The 26514-nt window shown below is 39.1% G+C and overlaps 1 protein-coding gene across 2 annotated transcripts in view; it reads right to left on the bottom strand.

Moving 5' to 3' along the window:
* Window positions 1-26514, bottom strand: part of dennd1b (DENN/MADD domain containing 1B) — a 138262-nt gene that overhangs the window by 25808 nt on the left and 85940 nt on the right. For both annotated transcript variants that reach the window (XM_086089998.1, XM_086089999.1), the window contains 5 exons: window positions 26353-26398; window positions 22681-22782; window positions 11809-11934; window positions 7029-7130; window positions 2144-2234 (listed from right to left, as the gene is read on the bottom strand). In XM_086089998.1, the coding sequence (XP_085946124.1) occupies window positions 2144-2234; window positions 7029-7130; window positions 11809-11934; window positions 22681-22782; window positions 26353-26398 (467 nt within the window). The remainder of the gene's footprint in view (window positions 1-2143; window positions 2235-7028; window positions 7131-11808; window positions 11935-22680; window positions 22783-26352; window positions 26399-26514) is intronic.

Raw genomic sequence — 26514 nt, 5'->3', positions numbered from 1 at the left:
TATTTGATCAAGCAGTCTTTGCATTGAGTGTTAACAGAGAGTTTTAAGTACTGTGAGGCTTAAAACAAGCATTTCCCACATTTTAAGATACCAACTAACCAACATCAAAGGCCCTGAACTGGGGTTTCATCAATTGAATTTTCTTCCATAATCCAGTCCATCCATCCATCCATTTTCTGTACCACTTGTCCTCACAAGGGTCGCGGGGGTTGCTGGAGCCTATCCCAGCTGGCTTCGGGCAGTAGGCGGGGTACACCCTGAACTGGTTGCCAGCCAATCGCAGGGCACACAGAGACGAACAACCATACTCACAATCACACCTATGGACAATTTGGAGTGTCCAATTCACCTGCCATGCATGTTTTTGGAATGTGGGAGGAAACCGGAGTACCCGGAGAAAACCCACGCAAGCACGGGGAGAACATGCAAACTCCACCCAGGAAGGCCGAAGCCTGGACTTGATCTCACAACCTTTGCACTGGGAGGCGGACGTGCTAACCAGTCAGCCACCGTGCCGCCCCCATAATCTAGTGATAAGTTAAATGTAAAAAATACATATGAAAAGTAGTTCGCTTAGTTATATTTACTAAGCTCATTTTCCTCCTTCCCCCACCAGCTCAGTTGTCTAGTGGTAGAGTGCCTGCCCTCAGACTTGGAGATTGTGGGTTCAATCCCTGGCTGAGTCATACCAGAGACAATTACAATGAAAATAGGACCCACGTTACCTCCCTGCTTCACACTCAGACAAAGTTATCCAAGTGTAAAAAAAAATTACTTATGTATTTTAAGAAAATAGTTTGATGTATTACAGCTTGAAAAAAGTATATATTACTTGTTCTTAGTCTAAAATACTATTTTCAAGACCGCTGTGGTTGATATGGGCATAGTATTAATTTTCGTATTTTTCCAAAATCTTACAGGTAAATTTAAGTCAAATTTTCTTGTTCTGTTGGCAGATAATTTTGCTTTTTTGAAGACTTTATTTTTTTTACTATATTTTTTTCTTAAATTTTTTATTGTCCTTTTTGCAGTGTAGCATAAAAACGTATAAATATGTCTTTCGGAGCATGGTGATATTTAAAATAGAACGTATTCATACGTTTTTGGGAGCAAATGAGTTAAAAATGTCCACGAACAGCGAAAACCAATTTTCAATTGACGTCAGTTGAAATGCATGAAAATAAAAAACTTCAAAACGTGCTGATAAACATTAAACATAAACATCTGATTTCGTGGAGCCGATCAATAACATCATTGATCGATTGGGCAAATTAAGATATTAGAGCCAATCACCGATTTTTGCAGGAAATTATAATTATTGTCCGAAAAAAACAACTGTCATCAACTTTTAAGAGAATGTATTTGTCCTTTATTTTTAATAGTACCCCAACACACACACACACGCACGCACACACACATGCTCATTATTTTTGTAGTCATGATTTTCACTGCACCAGTACTAGGTGTACACATCCTCTTGCGCAACACAAAACAAAGAGGTGGAATGTCACAGCTTTCACTCAATTATCGATGGCGTCAAAAGTTGAAACAAGTGATTAAATAGTGAATGAGGAATGTTTAGGTTGGTGCATGAGAACGTTATCTATTTGTTTATGCTTTTTATGTAAAAACTGTACAAGTGAAAAGCTCGAGTGTTTGCATCAGAATTCCTTTGGGATTTTGATGTCTATTGTGTCTGCGTTTTCAATGCAGACAAAACAAATGTAATTGTTTCCATCAATTGTCTTTTGCCAAATGCAATTCAAAGTAAGCTTTTTATTGTGTCGGTGCACGTCAAACATGAATAGAACTAATTCCATTTGAAAAGGTGCTGCTTTACTTCAAACTTTTGATTTGTGTCTGTGTCACTTCAAGGTGTTTTTCAAAGCTCGATGTTGCCTTTCATGTCAATAATAATTCAAATCTGATAGTCTAAGGGAGCTCATCAATGCATCGCATATAATCACGTTGGGATTTCAGGGGAAAACCAGCAGTGTTTAAAGTTTTGATGTCAGAGTAACTTTAAGGCGCGTTGTTTCAGTCATCACCTTTTTACTTGAGCACAACAACTTTTATGTCGAGGCTAAAATATGGCAAGTTAATCGAAAGTGACTAATTGATGGACAGGTCTGCCACAACTCACTTCCACAAAAGCCCCCCTCTGTGATCTCTTCTTCAAACACGTCGGTGAAGCCGCGGCCTGCGTTCAATTTGGCCAGCCGTCCGTCGATGAACTGCAAACATAAATTACAACTGCTTTATTAAGGAGAGGAGGAGGGGCAAGTAACACACTTAAAGTGATATACAGACACATGCGCACAGAGTCAATCACTGCGGTGTTATTAACCCTGGCGGACGGAACCACAAGACAAAGATTAGGTGGTTTGCAGGTAATAAGGAGTTGCTAATGTGGAGCAGGTGAGGGATTAGTGCAACAGACTGCATGTAGACCAGCGTCCGAGACATGAGGAAGTTTCATTTCCGCTCTTTGGAAGACGTAAAACACCATCTCATAAATATGAAGCTAACAGCCAAGGCCGTACGCATTTCAGGAAAGCCCCACATGTGCGTGTAACCTGGCACTTCCTTCCTTGAAAGTTAGTTTTAATATCAGATATTTTCAATCATATTTTCCCTTGATTGTTGTGTTTTGATCTTGAATCAATTTCTTTTTAATTTTATCTTTAATCAATGTTATTTTTTTCTTAATGTAAATAGGTAATAATACCCCAATAATTATCAATAGAGAGATAAAAAAAAACTTATATTGAAATTAGAGTTGTCAAACGATTACATTTTTAAACAGATTATTCACATTTTAGAATTTTGATTAATCACTTAATTAAAAAGGCTTTTTATCAAAACATTTTGTCCACCATATTTAAAGAGCACCTGTTATGTGTTTTTTTTTTTACATTTAATGTTATGAGGACGTCTTCAAAAAAATGTATCCACTGCACACGCTCATCCTCCTCTTTTTCTAATCAGTTAATAACTTGCATAATTTAAAATGGAAAAAAAAATACCCCAATAGTTTGACATGAACAAATATTCTGAATGCCATACGCAATAATTTATTAAATGCTTTACTTTAATGCACGTAGTTATGTTTATTGCTCAAACACAACCTGTGCTACCTTTAACGTAACCATCCGCTGTCGGCTAAAGGATCATTTGCGGTCAAAAATAATAGTGTGATTAATCTGCGTTAATACATAATGCTATAATTTTTGTGATTAATTAATTAGTTAACGCGTTAACTTTATGCAGGATTTTGTTTACATTTTCAGGGACAAAGGTAAATTTAGTTTAGAAGCAACACCTTTAATTGCGTTATGTTCATGACAGTTTTGTTGTTACTCATTGATCCGAAAGGGAAATGGGGAATTGTAGGTTTTTGTAGCAATTAATTAATTAATATTTTATTTTTAGGCCAATTACAGTCCTAATTTGCGAGTGTGTCCAACATGCAACAAGAACATAGGTAGTTTTCCGGCCACGGGTCCTCTGGGACTGCCTGCTAACTAGCAAGCCACACGGCAACGCTGGTCAGGAGGCTGGGAGCTCATCATTAGATCGTTTTAATGAGAGGTGAGAGACTACGCCGCTACTTGGCTGCTCCAATTAGCGCATAGAATCAACCCAGATCAACACCCAGCCAAAGATGCCACTCATCTCAATCAGGCTGATTACCTGACTCATTGTGGGCATTAATTAGACACAGTGGTCAGCGCCAACCATAGATGTCTTACCTATCGAACATACAGTATATCAAGAAAGTGATAACAAATGATCACTAAGTTCAAATAGTTTTCGGTTTTGACCTTTGTCAGTTAAAGATCAGAACTGAACCAAAAGCACAAACAATCCTCCATTTCATTTAACGCTTTGTGCTTCCAGGGAAGTTGTACTTTACCGTCACCAGGGTAATACAAAAACAGGCCATCTTTTACAATCAAAGAAATCATTCATTACATGAATAAAACAAGAAACACAATTTTTATAGTAAATACACTGTATTTGTGATGATGAGAGCATTTTTAATCATTATTAGTTGACGATGAGTATAGCGTTGCTCTTTGAATATCATCCATCCATCCATGATCTGTACTGCTTATTAGATAGTATGATTTAGGTTTTCTTGTTCTTATTTTAGCCCTAAAACTTGAAGATATATCAAGTGTGAAACTTTTCATCAAAATAATCTTCTTTTGAAAGCCTGTATAATCCAGCCTGATATTGTACATACTTTTATGTCCTTTTCGTTGTAATTGGTTGATTCATTCAGTTGGTTCTGTGCATTGTAAATATTCACAAGTGAGCAACTTGTGAAGTCAGACTCCAAGGCTGAAGGATGATAAATGACGGAGAGGTCATAAGTTGTGTGAATAGAAGCTCTTGGCAAACGTCCCCCGTACACTTAATTCAACTGTGCGCGGCTTAGATTTATCATGCTCAGGAAGAGAGTTCATTGACTCAGACTCGCTAGCAGAATGTCCGTGTGTGTGTGTGTGTGTGTGTGTATACATGCTTGTGTGTTGGGGCAGTGGATGGGTGATAGGAAGTAGGTTGATACTATCAACCTTTCCCCCGCATTCTTTGGCTGGCCTACAAATTGATGGCCTGTTAGGGTGAGATGAGTGCCAACATTTGGGTAAAAAAAAATGCAATTTTATTTGTTATGTTATGTACATGTGTAATAATTTGTCAGCCTTTCCTTGATCAAAAATGACCACAACTAACAATCCATTAATCAATTATTAGTTCTAAATATTTTTAATTAGATTTTTTTTAAAATCCTTTTTGGATGTCTATTGAGCACATTGAGGGGTGGGGTCTGATGTCTTTACGGTTTACAACCTTCCTTTTCATTGACTCTTTTAAAATATGTTTTAAAAGCAAATCCTAGTTTCAATAATATGGGACAAGTCCACATTTATCAAGTCCAAATCAAGTTTGAGTCACAGACGTCAGAGTTCAAGTCAAATCCGAAGCACAAAGTCCCAAGTCCATGTCAAATTAGAGTCCACAAGGTCTGAATCCAAGTCCAGATAGATCAAGAATAAACTTAAAGACAAAAAAATACTAATACTAGCATAGTGACACAACCGGTGTGAGATGGAAAATGGACTCCAGGGCATCCAGTGTGGTTCTCATACCGTATGCCAACTCGCTGGACCACGGCTGCATTCCGGGCAGCTCACATGACCGGGGGAATTTATCCTGACGAATATTACACCACTAATACAGTCAGTAATATAGCTAACACTGGCTATGTTGTTTGTTAGCACACAGTGCAAATGTTGCAATACTTTATTATTATAGGTCGAAATGTTGAGAGGAAAATGGGTGGGATACCGTATTTACTTTTCCTAATATAAGTACAAAAACGTTAAGACATGGAGTGTGCCTCTTACTCACCTCTTTATTGCGGTGTGTTTGCAAGTGTTGAACAAAAAAGTTCGACGTGGTCTCGTATGTGTCTGAAATGTTCTTATTACAGAATCTGCAGGTTGTTTTTTGAAGACGTTGTGGCCATTTCTCGATGGATGTTAAAACCGAATTTTATACTCCCGCTGTTAGCGGACATGATCGAAAGAAAAAAAAAACTGTGCTTTGGCGCTCACGGTCAGGTAAACCAATCAGATGGCGTGCTGCCAGATCGCCATGGTTAACAGGTGGCCAATGCCGGTCTATTTAAATATTCTGAAAAACTTTATTTCAATTTTCTTTTGAAGGAGGACGTTCATTTTCAGGAATAAAAACATAGATGGACTTGGTTGAGTCGATATAAAATATTTTGTGAGTCCGAGACAAGATTGAGGCAAATGCCAAGGAGTCCAAGTCAAGTCTTCATTCATTCATGTAGCTTGCAAACTCAAAATTAATGAATAAAAGCCCCTCCGTCAACTTTCTTACACTGCATTGCCAGACAGTCAAGTACGATTTATCGGATTATTGAATTAACTTGAAGCTGCTATTTAAAAAAAAATACAGAGCACGAGCCACACAAGTTGCGAGCTACACGCATGGAATGTTTGTGTGTTGTTGGAGCGGATATGGGTCATGGCCAGTGCAGAGCTCGCGCACGCCACTGGCATCTCGGTCGAAAGAGGAGTGGGGGAGATAAGGCCATCCCATCCCCCGTGCTCCAGTGCAGATAAGGGCCCGTTTCCCAACGTTAGAACGGAGGCAGGAGCCGGTCGGGAGGAGGCTTTGAACTGCGGCTCACTATCTGCTCTGCTCTGGAAAAATTATAGATGGAGCGGAGTGTCCAGAGAAACAAAAGACTGATTGAGGGCTGCAGTGCTGTACTCTGGGGGGTAAATCACACTAGTATCACGGGTCAGAGATCACAAAGAAAAGTTCACGGGGTGAAGAAAAATGTTCTTCATAGCAGGGGTGCCTTTCGACTTGGCTCTGACATGGCTACGTTTAGTATGGCAGAAGGGATTTGGAGGGACAAACTGTAAAGTATACATGAGTGATTGGAAGGAACGCTCCTGCAGCCTCGCATGAATAAAGGATAACTGCACGCACATAAAAACAGGCAAAACCACAGTGGAATACAATGTGTCAGTGGTGAATTGGAAATTTTCTTCATTAAAATTCTTGGAACAGGCTTGCGCTGGCTAGAGTGTATGCTGAGATAAGCACTGTAAACATTTTCATGAGGTCAGGAACCACCTACGAGTTCGGGCTTCTGTCTTGACTGCTTCTCATCACTCGGAAAAAAATGTAAAAATTCTACAAGCTGCCTGGAATTACACCAACTCAGCACATCGTTTGCTGAGCACACAGCATAAAATGATCATCTCTAAAATGATGACTTGACTTGATTTTGTGAGGCTCATGAATGTTGCAAAATGTTTGAAAGGGTGTTTTTTTTTAACCCAACTTTCCCACTTGTTGATCTGATTGATGGCTTTGACAGACGGAAGCTTCAGCCCATCACCATCCAAGTGTCTGCCCTTTTCCAAATCTAGCATGTTTCTTTGCCAACATGACACACGAACAGTTGTTTGTACCTGTTTGAAGAGCTGCAGGTTGACAGCCATGGACAAAAAGTTTCTCAGGGTGCTTGAGCGATGGCCCACAAAGCTATCCTCGCAGAAGGTTATCGGCTCCCCCTTGAAGAATCCACACAGACAATTATATTGATAAACAGCAATTTATCATTAAAAAAAATGGTTTCATATTAATCCAATTGATAAAGCATAAAAAACAAAACACAAGGGGAGAAGTGTGTCGGTCAACTTGAATGGCAGGTGGTCATAAAATAAACACTAAGAGTATTTTCAACATTACAGCTGCTCAATGCAGGAAATTGAATTTCCAATCACTACTGCCATGGCTGAAGAATGAAACTGGACGCTCCCTTCTTCACGTACACACATCAACAGACAGAGGGCAGGAAATTCAAACCCATACCCAGCCTGGAAACTATTGGCCAGAGGCTTGCAGGAGTACCCATTGTGAATAGCTAAGGTATTAATATGCTAATTAAAAGATGTTTTGAGTCAAAAATGGTCAAATAAAAAGGGTATTGTAAATATATTTTTGGGCAAATTCCTCCATAGGGCAGCTTTAGTACTGCACTAAATATATATACTATGTAAGTTAAAAAACAACAACACTAAATGATACAATTGAGATGTATTGCATATAAAAGTTAAAATGTACTTAAGTGTTGTTGTTGAAAACAGTTCTAAAATATTAAATGCATTGTATGTAAAAGTTAAATACAACTGAACTGAATTGGGTTGAACTGTACTGTACAGGATTTAAAAAAAGAAAGAAAGGAAAAAAAAAAGTATTTTTTTGCATAGTACTAGAGGAAGCCTGCGTACCAACCTTTGCGAATCAGTGGTTGATATGATAAATCGCACAAGGCCATTCGCACAGTGTCTGCTCTAAACTTGAAAACTTTTCCAAAATAAGTATTTCAACAAATGTCTTCATTATTGGGTCGTGAAATGTCTGAGAGGGGACATGACGGAAAGAGGAAGGAAGAAAAAACAACAAAAAAAGAGGTCCCTTGGCAGGGTGTACGCAGTCCCAGTAAATTCCACAGTGCTCCACATGAACACGCTATTACTATTCCTTACATCATGTCTGTTGGCCTGTGAGCTGTAGACACAGAGGATGACAACAAATCCACTGCAGGCCAATCACACGCAGCCCCGAGTCATTTTCAATACATGCTTTCTGATAATTAACATAATTCTCACATAGTGCAATGATGCTCTAAATTCTTTGGCTGTAAAACAATGGGTGTTGTCTGGTGGTCTGGCTGTGAGCGCTGTGTGACACATAAAAAAACAACAACACTTGCGAGACTAACCCCATTTTCAGGGATAGGCGCATGATCGCAGTGGCCCAAATTACATCACAGGAATAATGATCCACTTACATCACCCAAAAAAAAAAGAAGTTTTCAAGGCTCATTCTCTCATAAAGGAGAGTTTAATCATTTTTCCAGGCCCCATCTGGCTGCTGCTGCCTACGGCCTAACAAAACAAAAAAAACAAAAAAAACTAAACAGCATGCTGGGAAATTCTTATTAGGTCTGTGTAGCTGAGTATCTATTTAGAAAAGTCATTTTAAGATGGTTTAGTGATGTTATAGCCTTGGTAACATCACATCTCACCTTGATAAAATGCCACTCATTTCAGCTCTTTACCATTAGCCATGTTTGTGTCTAGAAATGATGCATTTGGCACACAAGGATTAATAGAGTCTAAGGTTCGAATCACCACTCAGCCAACTGAGTGTGGAATTTGTACCGAGGCACCCAATACCGACTTGACACGGCTTCATCAATGTTTAAAGTGCACTCTAAAGACAGTTGGGTCAAAAATAACCCAAATTGAGTCAAGAATGGACAGACCAAACTTTTGGGGTTATTTAATCCAAAAAGTTGGGTGAAATAAATAACTGATAAAGCAACGCAAAAATTGGTTATTATAAATGGGTTATTGATTTAATAATAAGTTGGGTCAAACTAAATTAATAATTTGTTGGGGTTCCTTTTTTGGGTTATTAATTTGACTAAACTTTTTGGGTTGATTAAATAACCCAATTGAATAAGGTAAAAAATGAGCCGACCCAACTTTTCAAGCATTTTTTTTAGGGTGTTTGTGGTTTATTCATTTCAACCAACGTTTTGGGTTAATTGAATAACCCAACTGAATTGCATCAAATTGACTCGAACTAACTTCAAAAGCTTGGGTCAAATTAAATAACCCACACACAAAAAAAAAAAAAAAATTGTGGGAGTTGTTAGTGGGTTATTTATTTAACCCTATTTTTTGGGTTGTGTCAAATTAAATCAATAACTCACAAAGTGATCCATTTTTTTAGGGTGTTTGTGGGTTTTTAATTTCACCCAACGTTTTGGGTTAATTGAAAAACACAATTGAATTGCATCAAATTGATTCGAACCAACTTCAAAAGCTTGGGTCAAATAAATAACCCACAAAAAGCAACCCATTGGGGGGGGGGGGGTTGTTAGTGGGTTATTTATTAAACCCAACTTTTCGGGCTAATTGAATAACCCATAAAAGTTGTGCCTGTCCGTTTTTGACCCAATTTGAGTTATTGTTGAGTGTGATTTGAAATGCTATTTCAGGTGCCTCTTTCGCCTCTGTGGCAGTCCAAGCAGGTGATGAGCACCTGGGAGAACATGAGCCGAAACATGATTGACCTATGAAATGCTTTTCTAATCATGGGATGCTTTTGGACTCATTAGCATTTCCCAGCGTTGTTTCATTTACAACTCAGCAAGACTCACGCCAAGTTTCCACACCCTTCCTTCTGTCAAGACATATGGGCCCGTGAATCACAGCCATGGGCTCACTTGTGTCTGGGAAGAGTTACTCCACAAATATCACAACTTGGTCCAAGACAAGGTTGAACCGTGTGTGAGTGTGTGAACATACTGTATGTTAAAAACAGAGGCATTTGCAAGAACGCTGTCTGTGTAAGGAGCCAGTGAGAAATCACCGCATGTACATGTACACAAACACACAACATTGAGCGTGAGTGCTTGTGTCAGAGAGGAGGCAGTTTGTTCGTGTGCTGTCTGTATTCGCAGAAAAGCAAGACAGCATCAATAATGTAGCATCTCGGCGAGTGGGAGTCCACAAAGTCCAATTAGTTTCAAAGCTAAAGGAACAAAGGCTTCGCTATTTGTCAAACAGGACATGCTGTAGTATACCCAGCTTCGACTCAGACCTGATCTGCAGAAAAGATCCAGTAAAGTGATGTTAGCGGGGCTTAGCACAGGAAAGTCAAACTCCAAAGGCAGCTAAAAGAGATCTTCAAAAGAAACGTCCCGAGTCTTCTCTAATCCGTTGACATTTCATTGCTCCAGACAGGCCCACCTTAAACTTGCTCTCCGCCTGAAAACTCACCTTTTACCTGCAATCGAAACCGGCTCAGTCTAGCCACTGACATTTGACTCAATTCACCATAACTAAGATTTGGTAGTGTGTCTGATTCCTAAAAGGCAAGAAGAACTCAGGGTGCATTCACACCTGTAGTTTGAATTCTGTTCTCCAAATATGTTGATGGGTTTGTAAACTATATATTAAAACCTCATTTTCTATATACTTTACCATTTTAATCATTCAAATTTGGCAAGGTTGTTAACAATGTTCTTCTATGTGGTGCCTCTAGTTAAGACATTTATTTTTACTTTACAGGGTCTTTAAAACTTACTGAAGGCCAAATGATTGCTGAGTAGTTTCCCTTGCCCATAACAGGGCTTGAAATAACTTCTTTTTTTTTTGAGGAGCAGTTTTGCTAATCATTGATTTTCGAATTTTGAGGATCAACGTGAAGAAGGGTGTGTGCAGTTTTGTTTATCGGCCACAGTTGGCAGTAGTGATTCAAAATTCAAGTTTCTGCATTCAGCAGCTTTAAGAAATAAACTTTTTTTTTTTTTAATATATAACAATAATAGAATGCACACACAAACACCCGCTCCCGCTCCCCCCACCCCCCCCCCCACCCCAGACCACTCGCTGTCGACTTGTGAGCAGTCCGCGGTTGGGAATTCCTCCATTCTACATTCGCCTCATCACAACCGATATCCCTCCGCCAATATGTAAGACAAGGTAAATTAAATGTTAGTGAGCGTCTTCGCCGGAGAGTGAGGTTCGTGATTACATACGACATGGTGCTTGCCACATTTGATGGCTGTTTTGCTCTTCACGATGTGAAACCGCTTATTTCGAGCCTTGCCATAAGCAAGGCACTCATTGCCCAAATGAGCACTCCTTCACATGTGTGTGTATTGGATTCTGATTCTTCCGTGAGTGTGGTGTGTTTTCTTGGCCTGTGTGAGTGTGTAGTAAACCTGACAAGTAAAATAGAAACAAAGACGTGTCATAAATATCTTCTTATTCTCATTCTTTTCAGTGCACCATTTTTGTATTCATGAATCTGTCTTCATTACACTTGAACACTTAGCTTGTGTCATGCCGTAGTGCTGCAGTGTCACATTACATTTGAATTTGGCAGGCCAACGTGCAGCAGGGGTGCTGTGCATAAATCTCGTCTTATTTCATCTTTTGAGAACAATTCTGAGACTTGCGAATAATTAAGTGCTATGAGCTGTAGAGCCTCTCAACATCGAAACTAATGAAGTTATTTGCCTGTTTAGGACACTTTCAGAAGAACATAAGTACATGTCTATTTTTCGCTGAACTGAGCATTTTAACAAGGTTAGCTCAGTCAACAAGTCAAGTTATTTTGAAACCACCCGGGACAGCTAGTTGTGAATCAATGGTGATAGACTCTTACAGGTTTATATCGGAGGGCGTCCCGGTAGGTGCCAAACAGAGCGGCCTGCGCTCTCAGGAAGGCCCTCGCCACGCCACTTCCTGTTGCTGTTGACTGCTTCTTGAGCTTGCTCTTCAAAGAGGACACCTGGTAGAAAACACGACGAGAGAAAAGCAGTGAGCGAGGTACGGATATGGAGGAGTAAAAGTGAAATTATCACCTCTGAAATTGGTGGTGGGGGGGAAGCAGCTAGCCCATTCTGAGTGTGAAATATCACATTTGCAGGTCATCACAAAAAAAGAAAATGAGACAGGAGAAAAGGAAAGGAGCGCTCCAGCCTTTCCAACGTGCGTATGCGTTGTGCTGCTGGGAGCACCTGCTGCTTTGCTAATTGAGCAGAGGATGGGGAGTGGCGAGAGGGGAAATGGAAACTCACATCCTTGCGTTTCCTCTCATAGCCACTCTCCTTCCCATCACCTTTTTTGCTTTTGACTTCTTCCATTTCTTACTCCCCGACTTCTTCTTCCCGCCTCCACTGTGCTCCCCTCCCCCCCCTGCTGGCTCTTCCAGCTCCCTCTAGAAAGAGCCTCTTGACATAAAATGTCTTTAATTATTTTCCCCTCTCCTGGCTGCAGCTCCACGACTCCAGGCGAGAGGAGAGGAGCAGCAGGCCCGTGCTTGTTTTAGGATGACAAAAGATTCACCCTGGCCATGATCCCCGGGGAGTCTAGGAAAGAAGTTGTCAAGAGTCTCTTCTCACCTGCTCAGCAGCAGCATGACTGAGCGAGGAGGAGGGGGCAGAGAGGGACTGCTGCTCTCTGTGTGGGCCGTGCTAACTTTGCAAGATTGCGTATCTCTTCATTAGACTTAACATTTGATCAGGTTCTAATTTTGTCGACAGAAATAAAAGTGGTAAAAAAAAATAAAAAATTAAAGTTATTCTCAGAATACATTTCGTTGCTGTGTAATATTTTGAAGCTAAGCTGACAAATACGGCGCTCGTCTTATAGTACAATAATGACAACTGCTATGTGTTCAAATATTAACTTATTCACTCCCAGCCATTTTCACTGAAGCAACCCTCTACGCTCGTTTACTGGATTTTGACCGATTTTGCAAGGCCCACAGAATATTGTGTTCTATTGTTATAAAAACATGGAACCTACCAAAAGAAAGATTAGAGTCTCTTCTTTCATCAGAAAAAAAGTATATTTCTATCTGTTTTCCGTTTTGCAGCAACTAGCATTAGAATATAGCTAAGTTTAATCATTATTCACAAATCTGTTTAGAACTGTGGGTAAATGAGCTTTGTTGCAACATGGCCCTGGTTGAGCTCTTATACTCTGCTGTCACCTGCTGACTGTTTTTATAATTACTACCATTGCTTCACCCGTTCTCTGCAGTTCAGACGCTGCATCAAAACCTTCTGTATGTTCTAGCATAAAAAGACCCATAAAAAACGTATAAATACGTCTTTGAGACACTTAAAACATTTAAAATAGAAAGTATTTATACGTTTTGGGGAGCAAATTATTTAATTTTGTATGAAACATAAATAAGCACAACAGGTTTTGCTGTGCTGAAAATAATGCTGTCTAACACGAGTATTTCAAGTAAAATGCATTATCCTTAAAAGAAAAAGTTCGGTATGTATGTATGCGAGATAAGTTTGTGTCCCATGTTGCGCTCAGTACACTCTTTTATTATTTGATTACAACTTGGGATGCTCAATACCACTTTTTGTCAGACCGATACCAGTAAGAACTCATGAGTAGTCAATGAGACCCGATACCACTAGTACTTTTGATACATAAAATTTCCCCCCAAAAAACAATTTAAAGAGATACTTGACTCATTGAGCCATTGATAACGTTATTATTTTGAATGTACAATTAATACAAAAAACACATTTTTCCACTTGGTGTCGCGTGAAGATGACATCACCTGTGCTGAGGAAACCAATCATAACTCACCTATTTTCTGGCAAACTGAGCCATGATTGGGTCGTTACCTATTTCCTCAGCACAGGTGATGTCATCTTCAGTCGACAGCAAGTGGAAAAATTAGTTTTTAAAGGTATCAATTGTTCATGAGAAATAATGACGTTATCAAATTAATTATTGACAAAATATTATCTTCTTACTGTTGAAAATGGCCCGATGAGTCAAGTATACCTTTACAATTAAGACCTAGATATCCAGATATAGCATTTTCATTAAAAATGTTATGAAATTAATGGCAATTTTCTAGTCTTCAAATTTCTAATGTCTAGTTCCTGATTGTAAAACGGTACACCATATTTAACATCTGAATGTCGAGGTCGAATGTCACATTTAAGAAGCTGTGTGCTGAGCTGGTGGCCATTTTATGACCAGCAAATAGAAATGAGGAAAATTAATTTATTTATATAATTTATATAATTTAATGCAATTTTAAAGGAAAAATGCTATATTGGGATAAAAAGGTATTTCTTATAATAATGTATAAAAAGCACTAGGACTAGCCAAGAGTTGAGTACTCATACTGATATCGGTCTGCAAAAAAAAGAAAAAGATAAGTAATATAATGTAAGTGATGCTGCCTTACACTATGTTTGTGTGTGTGCCAGAAGGTTGCACCCATCACCAATTGACACCATGCCGTGTGACATTACAGTACAATTGTGATGCGAGATGGCCAAATAATCATGCTGTAAAAGCAGCAGCGATGGTGAGACGTTTGTTCTCTGGGTATCCGCAGTTAGGCAATGGGGAAAACTTCAGGGAGGAGAAGCAAAGTGTTCAGAGAGCTCAGGCGGACGACAGGCGGAAAGGAAGAGAGAGTGCGAGCAGAAGAAAGAAGGCAACAGAGAGATGGAGAGAGTGTCAGTCTTAAACTGGGACAGAGACAAAATGAGCAGCGTCGATTCATTTCTCCTGGGTTTTATCACTCTCCACAGCGTCCCCGTGCTGCCATTGCAAATGCTCCCAGGCATCAAACAGAAAGTTTATCACGGTTAAATTAACAAGTGTCATCTCCATATTCACTCATTGTGCTAAATGCTTTTATGTTTGTGTAAAGCTCTTTCTAGAATTAATATTTCATGTTTATGTGCATTTTCAGATATTTTTTTTCCCCCATCCTTGCAATTCATTAAAATGTCTTTTTATTTCTCCCGTATTTGGTGGTGGGGGTGTGCGAATCAAAGTGAACACAATGTCAGTCTAAGTGGGGGAGGCATACCCCAAAGACTGTCAGACAAGACGGGCTAGCTGAGTTTACTCTGCGCAGAGTTTAGTTGTGTGCAGCAGCTTTGAACGGCTGAGAGCATCGCGCTGGCAAACACTTTTTAATGAGGTGGGGACACAATCAGTTGTGTTCTCTTTCTCAGTGTTAGGGGTGAAAAAGTTCTGTTCAAAAAGTTTAAGGGTGATTAAAATTCCTCCAATGTCACATGTGGGCGATCAATCAACAGTTACAAATATATAGGCGGAGGGTGAAACATACTTGAATATTGGTTTTGTCAAGAGAGACGAGAGCAAAGCCCCGCAATCGCAATGTACCTTTAGCATATCACATGAAAATAAGTGTGTTTGGTAATTGGAGTTTGACTGCGGAGCCCACGCCGCAATCATCAGGTACGTCTCCACGGTAATGGTTCTGTCAAACTAATTAACTTCTCCAGTTTGAGTGAAACTAACGAGACGCGTACAGGCATCAGAGGAAGGCCGGGCTCTACAGGTGATAACCCTATTTGGCAGTGACATTTTTTAGTGTAAAGTCACAGTGGCGGTGATGAGATCAAAGCCAGAGAGTCCCCCATTGGGTCCAATTAGAACTATTGCATTGTGCGGGGAAGGGGTGGCGGCAGGGGAGGGGGGAGCCAAAGAAAACTGTTGAGTTATGATATTCATAATCTATGCAGAGAGGCCTTTTCAGCCCAGGTCTTCTCCCCATAGCTGTGATCTTTTCAATTTACATCAAGGGAGGACGGTCGCGGATGAAAGAGGGGCATCCGAGGCGCGCAGCCCACAGAAGGGCAGACACGGGGCCTCATTAAGGCCCGGCCCAGCCAGCCCTAAACAGGGTTTGAAGTGCGTCACATAAAGAGCACGGGGTCAAAGGTCAGACAACGAACAGATCTCCATTTAACTCTCCAGCTGGAGACGGTAATTAGCAGGTGCGATGATGATCTCTGCCTGACTGTAAGGGATGATGCCACACTATCAAGACATCTGTGCGTGTATGCGCGCGTGTGCTGCCGTGCATTAATATGTATACAAAACACAGAGAAATAAAATACGCTTACTGTATTCCGGTGAGAGGCCGACGTTCAGGCAGATCTTTAAAACAAATCCTTAGAAAAGCCTTGCTGAAATATTGATCTTTGCTTGTTGAAATAAATGCACCAGTGCGCTGAAAATGTTGCACATTCTGATGCCCATGCGATGCATGATAAAAATTTATTTCAGACACTCTATGCGTAGGTAATACATATGCGCATTTAAAACAAAAAAAGCATCTGAATGTTCTAACAATAACACACAAAAATAACCAGTTTACCGTTTCCAATCTTAGGGTATTCTGTATCAAAATTCTATTAACAGACTATCCAGCTGACCTGAATTAACAGTTTTGTTAATTATTAAAATATTAAATATTAGAATTGTTATTATAGCTATGTGTATTAAAATATATCTACCACTAGTTAGCCATGAATTTTCATAATGTACAGTAATGTTTTACAAAAGTTACTAAAGCACATTGTTATTTTGTGCTAAGTTCAAAGTCATAGTTGTTTAACTGCATTTCTGAAAAGAAAAATATTTTAGTGGTTGAATATTATTGCTTGATTCATTTCAGACTTCTCAGAGACACCAAAGGTCAAATTTGGTTTTACAAACATTAATTCAGTTTTAAGATTTTAGATTTGCTTATTCTGGGGCTGATACCAAAACCAATTATTAGTAATCAAGGATACAGATAACCAGTATTTGGAGCCGGGATTAATTTTCAGTAAAAGGGAAAAAATATTTGCATAAAAAAAAACAATTCCAACTATTAAATTAGTTGTTAAAAAGCATATGTTGATTGAACAAATCTTAAATCTCGGACAATACAAATCTTTGTTTTAAAATTCTAAGAAAAAGTTCAGAAAGCTCACAGGGTCATCAGCATGTCTTTAAAAATTTAATGAAAACAAACAAGTAAATACCATGGATCCCTATTGGTTTTTTATACAGTAAATGCATTTTTCCAAAATTACTAAATGACTGAAATATTAAACCTTCGCGTATCTTTGTTTTAATTTCAAACAAAAAACAAAGGTGCAGCACGTTTCCAGGGTTAAAAGTATATTTTATAAAGTTTAAGTAAGTAGTCAGGTTAACACAGATTAAAATTCATCTTTTATCTTTTTTTTTAAAAGGCTGGTACTGATATTTGTCAGAATACTGAATATTGCCGCAGATAATTGGTCTATCACTATTCAAAATGGTAAAATGTTGAGAGCTTGCTGAAAATCAGTCTAAATGAAAGTTCTTCATGATGCTGGACTACATCCGAGCAACGGGGATACTGTCGAGACCCTCTTCATATCATAGGTTCTATTGAAGCTGTGTAAAATTAAAGTACAATAAGAAAATAAACATAAAACCACACGAGCCTTCAGCCCTGACATTTGTACAAAAAAGAGAATCAAAAGTTAGGTTTTCTTCTTTCCAAAATCCCCACAAAAAAAACTCTGAATGTTTTGTTTAAGATTCTGTCCATGGAAAGAAAGCCATGGGGACGCAATTAAAGAACTACAAAGAAAAAAAAATAGCTATGAAAATCTCCCACTTTCTTTTGATGTGCTGCAGTTTGAACTGTATGCGCACACACAAATATGAACAAAGACACACTGAACAGGCATGTCCTTTCACATATGAGCACAAATAAAATATGCTCTTTTCAACTCTCAAATTCATGCTTTTATTGTATTTAAAATAAGAGAAATTGAAGGATTGAAGTCTTGAAAATAATGAGGAAAATAGTCTTCTGTTTTTAATCAGGCCTTTGGTAGGATTTGGTCAAGTGATGAGTAAATAAATACACACACAATTAGTGGCAGTTAAAGTGCATTGAGACACGTAATTCGTCGTTTCACAGCGTGTTGTACAGGCCACATGATGCACGAGTGAAGAGAAATAAATCAGGGAGGAAATGGCGTTGTGTTTTAATAGGGATTGCCATGAGATTTTCCCCTAGTGTGGGGTTATTTTGTCAAGCTGACCTCTTAAAGCAACTGAGCAGCTGAGTTTTGCATACATAATTAACTGCAGTTAAATGTCATCTCTAGCATCGTCGAACCAGCGCAGTGGGTGATGGCGCTCCCTTTTATTTTTTTTTAAACTTCTGATCCACAGAACAGCAATTTGAAGGCCATGCGAGTAAACGAGTGTGTCGGTGTGCGAGTGCGCTTCATGCCCATTTAAAATCTCAGACGGCAAACTGATTGTCGAAAAATAAAAAGTAAAATAATAAAGCCAAAAATACTTAACATGTACAGGATTGTGAGCTGCTTAACTCTCTAAGATGTCTTTGGACATCTCTGGCCTTACGTTTCTGTGCAAATGTTTGAGTTTGCCTGCCGCCGACTGCAGGCGATGATGTAGATGTTGTTTTCGGGGAGCGAGTACCAAATTAAAGGCGCAATGTTTGATTAAGTGAGCCAGGTGATCTCAGGAGAGGTGCGCAGACACAACCTCAGCCCCCTCATTCATTTGTAAACCTCCACACCTCCTTGAGATACAGGAAGTGGGAGTGTACGCTGTATATTTACCCCTTGATTGGGAATACAAATGATCAAATGCGCGACGGCTCTGAGTGTATGAGTACACGGTGTCAGCAAAGTAGAGAGAGGCAGAGAGGAAGAGAATAGAAGGAATTAGGTTGTGATGTGAAAGCGCATCTAAGAAAATAAGGATGTAAAGCTACATTGTAGCGCCTCACCTTGAACACGTGGCACAGAAAGAATAATACATGAAAAATTGGTTGCAGATCAGTCGCGGGGATCAAATAAAAATCCGATTCCGTCACACGCTGTTTGTTTTCAGAATTAACAGACTCCTAATTTGCTATTCTTGGATATTTTTAATGACTAGCTAGGTAAACAGCCCAACCAACCAAAAGCCAATTATAAAGTTATCGGCACAATGTCTATGCAGAGGAGAAGCGGTGTGTCTCAGAAGAAGAAGAAACCAAAATACCTTGATCTTCCGGCAGATATTTACCATTTTTCTCTTCAGGATGCTTGTCAACACGATGATTTTACTGACACGAGCGCCGTCTCTGTGCAATTAATATTGTTTATTTATGCATATAAACTAGTCAAACTTCAATTCTTCGCAAACTCTAACAATATGGTTTCTTCCAGAGATAATCAAAACTCAAGTAAACAAAGTAAATAAGCAAAAGCCAAGCCATAAAAAGCAACAAAAAATGATGGGTGTCGTTAAAAATGGCAACGTAGATCATTTTGTGTGCTATTACCATGACGATCATTCAGATCTTTTTCTGCCCCCTTTTTTTTCTTATTTTTTTTAGCAAACGGAACTGCTACTGGCAGGGTAGCATTTGTGAAAGTCAATAAATCTAAAATATTATGTGTGAAATTGTGGGGAAAGCCCATTAAGGGGGCGGGCGGTCGTGGAGCCAGTGTTAGGGTCCCGTCTGAGGAAGGACGGCTAATTCGGGACAACTGTGAACTCTGAACCTGCTAAAAGCACGACCACTGGTCAGCCGGCCCGCGTAATAGAGTCCACATGTGCTCACAGCCTGCGTCGCCTTAATTAGCAGGATCTCACAAGGTTTGCTTAAATCAACATCAGAGCCTTTCGTTTTGCTCTTAGTTACACGTGAAATAGACATAAAAATCCGGCCTGTGGCCTTAAGCTTTGAATCTATTTCACTTTATTTATACATTCACACAAAGTGACACCGGGCTTTTAAAGTGAGAATAATAGAGCAGTCTTTGGAGAGAAATGAAGGGCGGCTTCAGTGGCTCGCAAACAATGTGTGGCTGCTCAGCTCAGGCATAGAATCACTCGGCATTAATCAAGACTGCAGGCCTCTGTTTGACTACACAATGCCTCAAACATCCCCCTGTGTGTAAACACAAACATCAAATGCCACGTGGCATGTCCTCATCGCTAACAAGCTGACTAACAAGAGACCTGGAATTCCACTTAATTAGTACCTGCTCGCTTGCTTATTAATCCAGCAGCCCGGGTGAAAAGATGAGAGCAGGCAGCTAAAAGCAAAGAATGGGACTGAAAATAACAACAGTCATTTGCAGTGTTAAATATATTAATGCCGGTGTGCTTTCCGTTTCAGGTGGCGTAATTTGACATGACGTGCAGGCTATGTTCTGTCATTAGTCAGGAAAAACGGTGAGCACCTGATCAAAGCAACAAAAAAAAAACTGAAAAAGGCTCGGTCGGTCTGCCACTTAATTTATCACAAGGAAAAGACAAAAGCTTCCCTCTTGGCTTCTGTCGCTCAACAAAAATCCTGACTTGGTTATGTGACAAACTCACTTTGCGCATTGTTTTGGCTTGACTCCGTGGGTGCAGAACGCCGAGACGGCAGGTACAAGCGAGATGCAGACAGTGTAGCAGGACACAAAAGATGCAAGGATTCTGTTAAATTGTTCATTATCATTTTGGACAATTGTATGATACGTGTTGCAACAAATCCCGGTAAAAAATGTAGCGAAAGCGCTCTAATTCTCACGCCTGTGACTTGTGCCAGGTTAAATCTTTCCCGTAAGGAATGTTAACACGATGCTTGAACACGCTACATAAAAATCAAAGCTCACACCATGTAACACAATGTTTTCCAAACTTTGGGGGGGTTGAACAGAAAGAAACGGAAAGATGCAAGGGCTGGTTTAAAAGATTTTGACTTACATTTTCTTTAGACAAACTGAACTCTGTAAATAAAGCAGTTATTAATTGTCTCTATTTTCTAGTTACATAGCTCACCTATTTTTTCGACACGCTCACTTTGCCCAACCCTACCGCTTGAATTTTTTTTTAAACAGCCTACCAGGTCGTGTCAAATTTCATTTTTAATATAAGCCGCGGCCTGCTGAAAAATGAATGGCAGGCCACAAATGGCCCCGTTAGTTTGGACACCACGGATGTAACATAATGCAATATTTGCTTTTTTGAGGGACATTTTGAGCCGGCTTCCTCAATTGCTTGCATTCAATGACTATATATATATCTTTTTTTATTGTTTTAAAAAAATTATAATTATTTGATCAAAAGTAGTGACACTTAACGTCCTTATGATAAATGTTTGAATTAATACACCAAAAAATAAAAATGTTGAAGTTGTTTAGCTGTGAGCTATTATTCCACCTCATTTTACTTTTATGTTTTAAGTTTTTGCCATGATATGATTGCAGTACTGATATGGAAGTACTTTTTGCAAAATTTGGGTGTTGTGAAAAAAATACTAGAAATCCTGTGTGAACTTTTGGTGAAGGCCCATTTCCACCAGTGTTGTTCCAATACCGATACTGGTATTGGCAGAGGCCCCTATACTGCATTAAAACAGTGGTATCGGTGAGTATTAACAAGTAACATGCCGATACCATTAATTCTGAAGCTAATATAGGATTTTGGATGCAGCATCTTGTGTCTTGCTCATGCACGACATTCACTGATGTGTGACATGTTCACTGCATACCGAGCTAAGATATCCTATTGGCCCTTGAATGCTCTGAACCAATGGCAGGACAGCTTTTTCATGTTGAGAAAAAAACACACGTAGGTATCGGTATGGTATCGGTATCGGCATCTGGTTAATACATTGTAAAAATAATTGAGTCTGACCCCCCCCCAAAAAAGATGTACTGACCAAATTTGGACACAGGAGGTTTCTACCTGACAATTCAGTTGACTCATAATGCTAAATGTAAATTGTAGGAGGGATGAACGAGTGCATTACGTTAGCAGGTAGTAGGGTAAGGACTAGTGCTAAAAACTGAGGGAGTTGTGAAGGAGTTGCATGGTTTGTCATATGCTGGGTAGTTCAAATAATTATATACCACCACGTAATGGCCAGAAGTCGGCATGCAGTGGAATCAGAGTGTATAGATTTAGCACGGTGGATAATAGTGTGTATACAGCCTTAGTGGGGGGCTCCCGCGCCTCACAGAGGGCCTTTAATACACACCGTCAGCAAACAGATAAACAATCCCGCTTTGACAAGCGACAAGCTGTGTATTGTTAGGAGCGTGTGTGTCTCTCTGTGTGTGTATATACCTGCGTGCGAGTGTAAACGCGCGTGTGACCCTGAAGCTGGTCACCGATACAGGGAGCATCTCCACAGTATCATTGCGCCATTAATTAAAGAGACGACGTGCTGGCAGGTGGCTTCATGGCCCACACTGGTAATTGGCCCCCTTCTTCCCACTCTCTCCCCCTTGAAAATCAGCCATCGCCTTTTCCCACTGCCTCGTTCCCACCTCCTACCCCTCGCTCTCACAAACGTGCCAGTGGGCAGGCAGCAAGGCAAGACTTGGTAAAATAATGATAAGAATAGATGGAGATGAAGGGAAGGGAGTTGTAAGTTTTCCCACAAGCCTCTGATGGTCAGGGAACGATGTTTGCCTTCAAGCCTTGTACAGCGCAACGGGAGTTTACTTAAGACAGTCACAATCTGAGGGGCCAGTACTGCAGACTGTAATGATGTGGGGAGGGGGACCGAACAATACAATGACAAGTTTTGCCTCGATGAATAAGTCAGTATATAGGAAGGGGGGGGGGAAACTAAAATGTGCTTCACTTTTATTCTTGTACTAGGAAGACAAAGAAATAAGGAAAACTGATTGAGTAAACAAGGTTTGTGCGAGCGCCTCACCACATCACTGGGAAGGTTATGCAGATCATCAAAGGGACTCTCCAGTGTGTTGGTGTCCACGTTCAGGATGACCACGTCCTCCAGGGACCGACTGCGCACTCTCTACAAGAGGATAACGTCACACAATAGTTAGCATTGCCATCATTTAGGTGGCACTTACCATCTCAGGTTTTATATTCTTCCTTCAAGAAAGAATATATATATATATATATATATATATACATACAATACAGACAACTGATGTGATGCATTTTGATGCAAAGTGATGCAGTGTGATATTAAATGGAATCGTTGAAATGATAATATCATTGATTGGAATAATGAGGCCAGTGAAGGCTCACACCTGTGGATGTCTATTCAAAGTAGCCTATGCAGCTTTACCATGCCACTTCCACAAGCTTGACGAGTATTTACCAATGAGAAGTGCAGTGTGGCGAACAAATGCCCAGATGACTTGGAATACAATCAGTTACTTTGATGGTTGCAGACAGTGTCTGTCTTTGTGGTAAAACAATCACCTTATGAAGTTCATTTAATATGTCCTTTTGCCTTCTTTATGTCATCCTGGCTAATTATTATCTGTGTTTTACATAATTAATGCTTCAATTATGGCCACTCCAGCAAATAAGGACACCATCTATAAAATAATACCTTTTGGAGCAATATATAAAAATAAAAATAAAAATAAAGGATTTTTTTTTTTCATTTCTTTGCATATTTGAAAAACTGCGTGTTCAGATGACAACATTTTGGAAATAATCCCAATTCAAATGGAAAAGCAAAAATGCCTGAAGACACTGCAATGGGCATAGCATGCTCTCACCACTTATTTTTTCATACACTATGCTCAGTCTGTGTTAAAAATGTGAGTTATGGGAATAATGCATCTCCACCGGTCATCTTAAATGTACACATTTCTAAACTTAACATGAAAAGGGAAAAACAGCGTTCAGCATTTCAGAGTTTCAATAAATTTTTCACAAGCCCCAGCAGGCTCGTGCCCCAAACACTCGCATACGGTTTACTCTACTTGCTACTTGCTAGCTGTCTAACAGTCAGTTGCAACTCACACTGAGCTACTAGGTCTCTGGTGGTCCGAAAAAAAGAAAATTGATTAAAACACTCAAGAGTCCTGTTTTGTGTGCATGTATACATACAATAATAAATTGAGCAAGAAATGGGATGGACATGATATAATGACACATTTGCAGTATAGCTCTGACAGATTCTATGAGGCATCAGGCTGAATACTACGCCCAAAAAACGTTGGACTTGCCAAAATGCTGTATCACGCTACGTTACTATTCATACGAGCACTTTCTCAATTTCAGCAAAAATCTGTCTTTCAGTGTTTAGACAGTCATGATTTCAAAAACTTTAAAACACTTGCGCTCCTGTCCTGTAAATGAGCAGCCCAAAAAACTTTTTCATTTTAAAATTGAAAAAGAGAGTCCCGAAGTGCCATTGAGAAAGGCACTGCCAACCTTCAACTAACTGCTCAAGGCCACGCTGAACAAACCACCAAGGGAATTTCCCCTTTCATAATAAATTAAATTCAAGTTATTACAAATGTAGAAAAAGTATTTAGGGCTTAAATATTTTCAAATCAACAGCTGGACATATTGTAATTAAGCACATTTCTGTAACCCTTTGAATTGACATTTTAATAGCAAAGACAGGAAATGAAGGAGTGGTGCTGAGTTCAGAAAGTAGTGGATTTGTGCAAGGAGCCCATTGTGTATTTTTTAAGTGTGTTTTTTTAATTTTATTATTATTATTATAATCTTGTTGTTGTGATGATGAAAGGCTGACAGTTGCTAAAGCATCCTGTTGGTGAGCAGTGAAACACGGCATACTCCAAAAACGACACAAACTTTCCTAACGCCTTGACATTCTCTCTACATGACTTTACATGCATGAATGATGGCATCATTTTAAACTCAGTCTTTATCAAGCTAATTTATTAACAGTGATATTATGATAGATGAATTAAATAAAGCAAAACATATACAATATAGTTCTGGATTAATTGCCTGTTTGTATTAGATTTTTGTATTTTTCATTTTACAATGCACACCTTTCTCAAGGATCTGTGTTATCAGGGTTAAAGGTCATGAAAGTCTGAGAAAATACAAGAACTACATTTAAGTGACGTCCTTCTTCTGCCTTCCAATTGACAATGAAAATGTGCAATCAGAACCTCTTCATTCACTGTAAAAATTAAAATCTTACATAAGTAATAATTTCTTAAATTTGACCTAAATTTGCTTAGACAAGTTATTTTTACTTTAAATGAAATTGTCAGACAAGATCATTGTGTTTATTTTATTATCTTATTTGATCAAGCAGTCTTTGCATTGAGTGTTAACAGCCAGTTTTAAGTACTGTGAGGATTAAAACAAGCATTTCCCACATTTGAAGATGAAGAAGATTTTGCATAATCTAGTAATAAGATAAATGGAAAAAATTTGTATGAAAACAGACAAGTGCAATATGGTTAATTTTTATTATATTTATTTACCTCCCTGCTTGACACTTAGGCTAAGTTATCCAAGCGTAAAAAATAATAATACTCATGTAATTTAAGAAAATAGTGCTATTTATTACAGCTTGAAAAAAGTCGACATTACTTGTTTTTAGTCTGAAAATACTATTTTCAAGACCGCAGTGGTTGATATGGGCCTAGTATTATTTTCTTATTTTTCAATATCTTACAGGTAAATATAAGTAAAATGTTCTTGTTCTGTTGGCAGATAATTTTGCTTATTTTAAGTAATAATTTTCTTATTTTACTATATATATATATATTTATTTTTTTCTACAGACCTTTTTGCAGTGTTGTTACACACAAAGTGCATGAAGAATGGCAGTGAAAGGGGATGTTTGAATTGTACATTCTCCTCAGCACTAGAATCTCATGCATCAACAACACAGTGATTCTGTGCTACACTGTATGCATCCTGATGGCAACAAACGCAACAATTATTTCAGTGTGATGCAGGATACAGGCAGGTGTGTGTGTGTGTGTATGTTGCGGGCAGCACAGTGTGTGAATTTTCTAGTTTGTCACTTTTGTGACAGCCTGTGCAGTGGAGGCTCACATGCTGATCTGGACTAATTATGGAGTGGCAAGAAAGGGGTCTGTCATGGATGCAGAGTGTGATAAATACTGCCACTGCCACAACTGTCAGACAACTATCACACACGCTTGCACACACACACTCATGCACACACAAACGCTTGCAACATGCGCTCGCAGACAATAGCGGTGGTGATAGCTAGCCCCAACAAATAACAAAGGTTTATAACAATGGACTTTGTTTGTGTTTCCTTCCTTTTTTTCTTCTCTTGTGTACTTAAGTTTAAAAAAGAAAGAGTAGAGGCAAGAGAGACAAAGAGGAAAACTATTGTGCCCGTACTTTTGAAATCAGTGTTTTGTTTTGTTTTTCTCCCAAAATAGCAAGGCAATATATTGGGAAGCTCGTTCCATCCTTACTTCATTAACAGTAAATTAGTACAGTAAATAAAACATGGAACTTATTGCATACATTTGCTTACTTTGCTAACTTTATCCAGCTGTGCACTGCACACAATCATACATAATGATGCATACAGTATATATTTGCATGGACTTTTATGTGCATATGCATAGTAAAGAATTAACAAACATACCTCCAGCAGACTAAGATGAACTCCCACAAAGTATGGCATGGGGGCACTGCAGATGGAGAGAGGAAAACAATTCATCAGCACTCAAAATCTCAGGGTCAAGTTGGTACAAGAAAATTTAGCTACAACTGTTTTAAAACACTGAATTTATGTTCGCTCATTTGG

This window comes from Leptonotus elevatus, chromosome 11, assembly GCF_054856555.1.
Source record: "Leptonotus elevatus isolate MCC_2025b chromosome 11, RoL_Lele_1.0, whole genome shotgun sequence".
Classification (NCBI taxonomy): domain Eukaryota; kingdom Metazoa; phylum Chordata; class Actinopteri; order Syngnathiformes; family Syngnathidae; genus Leptonotus; species Leptonotus elevatus.
Note: the sequence above shows the minus strand (reverse complement) of the source record. Positions and strands in the feature narration are given on the sequence as shown.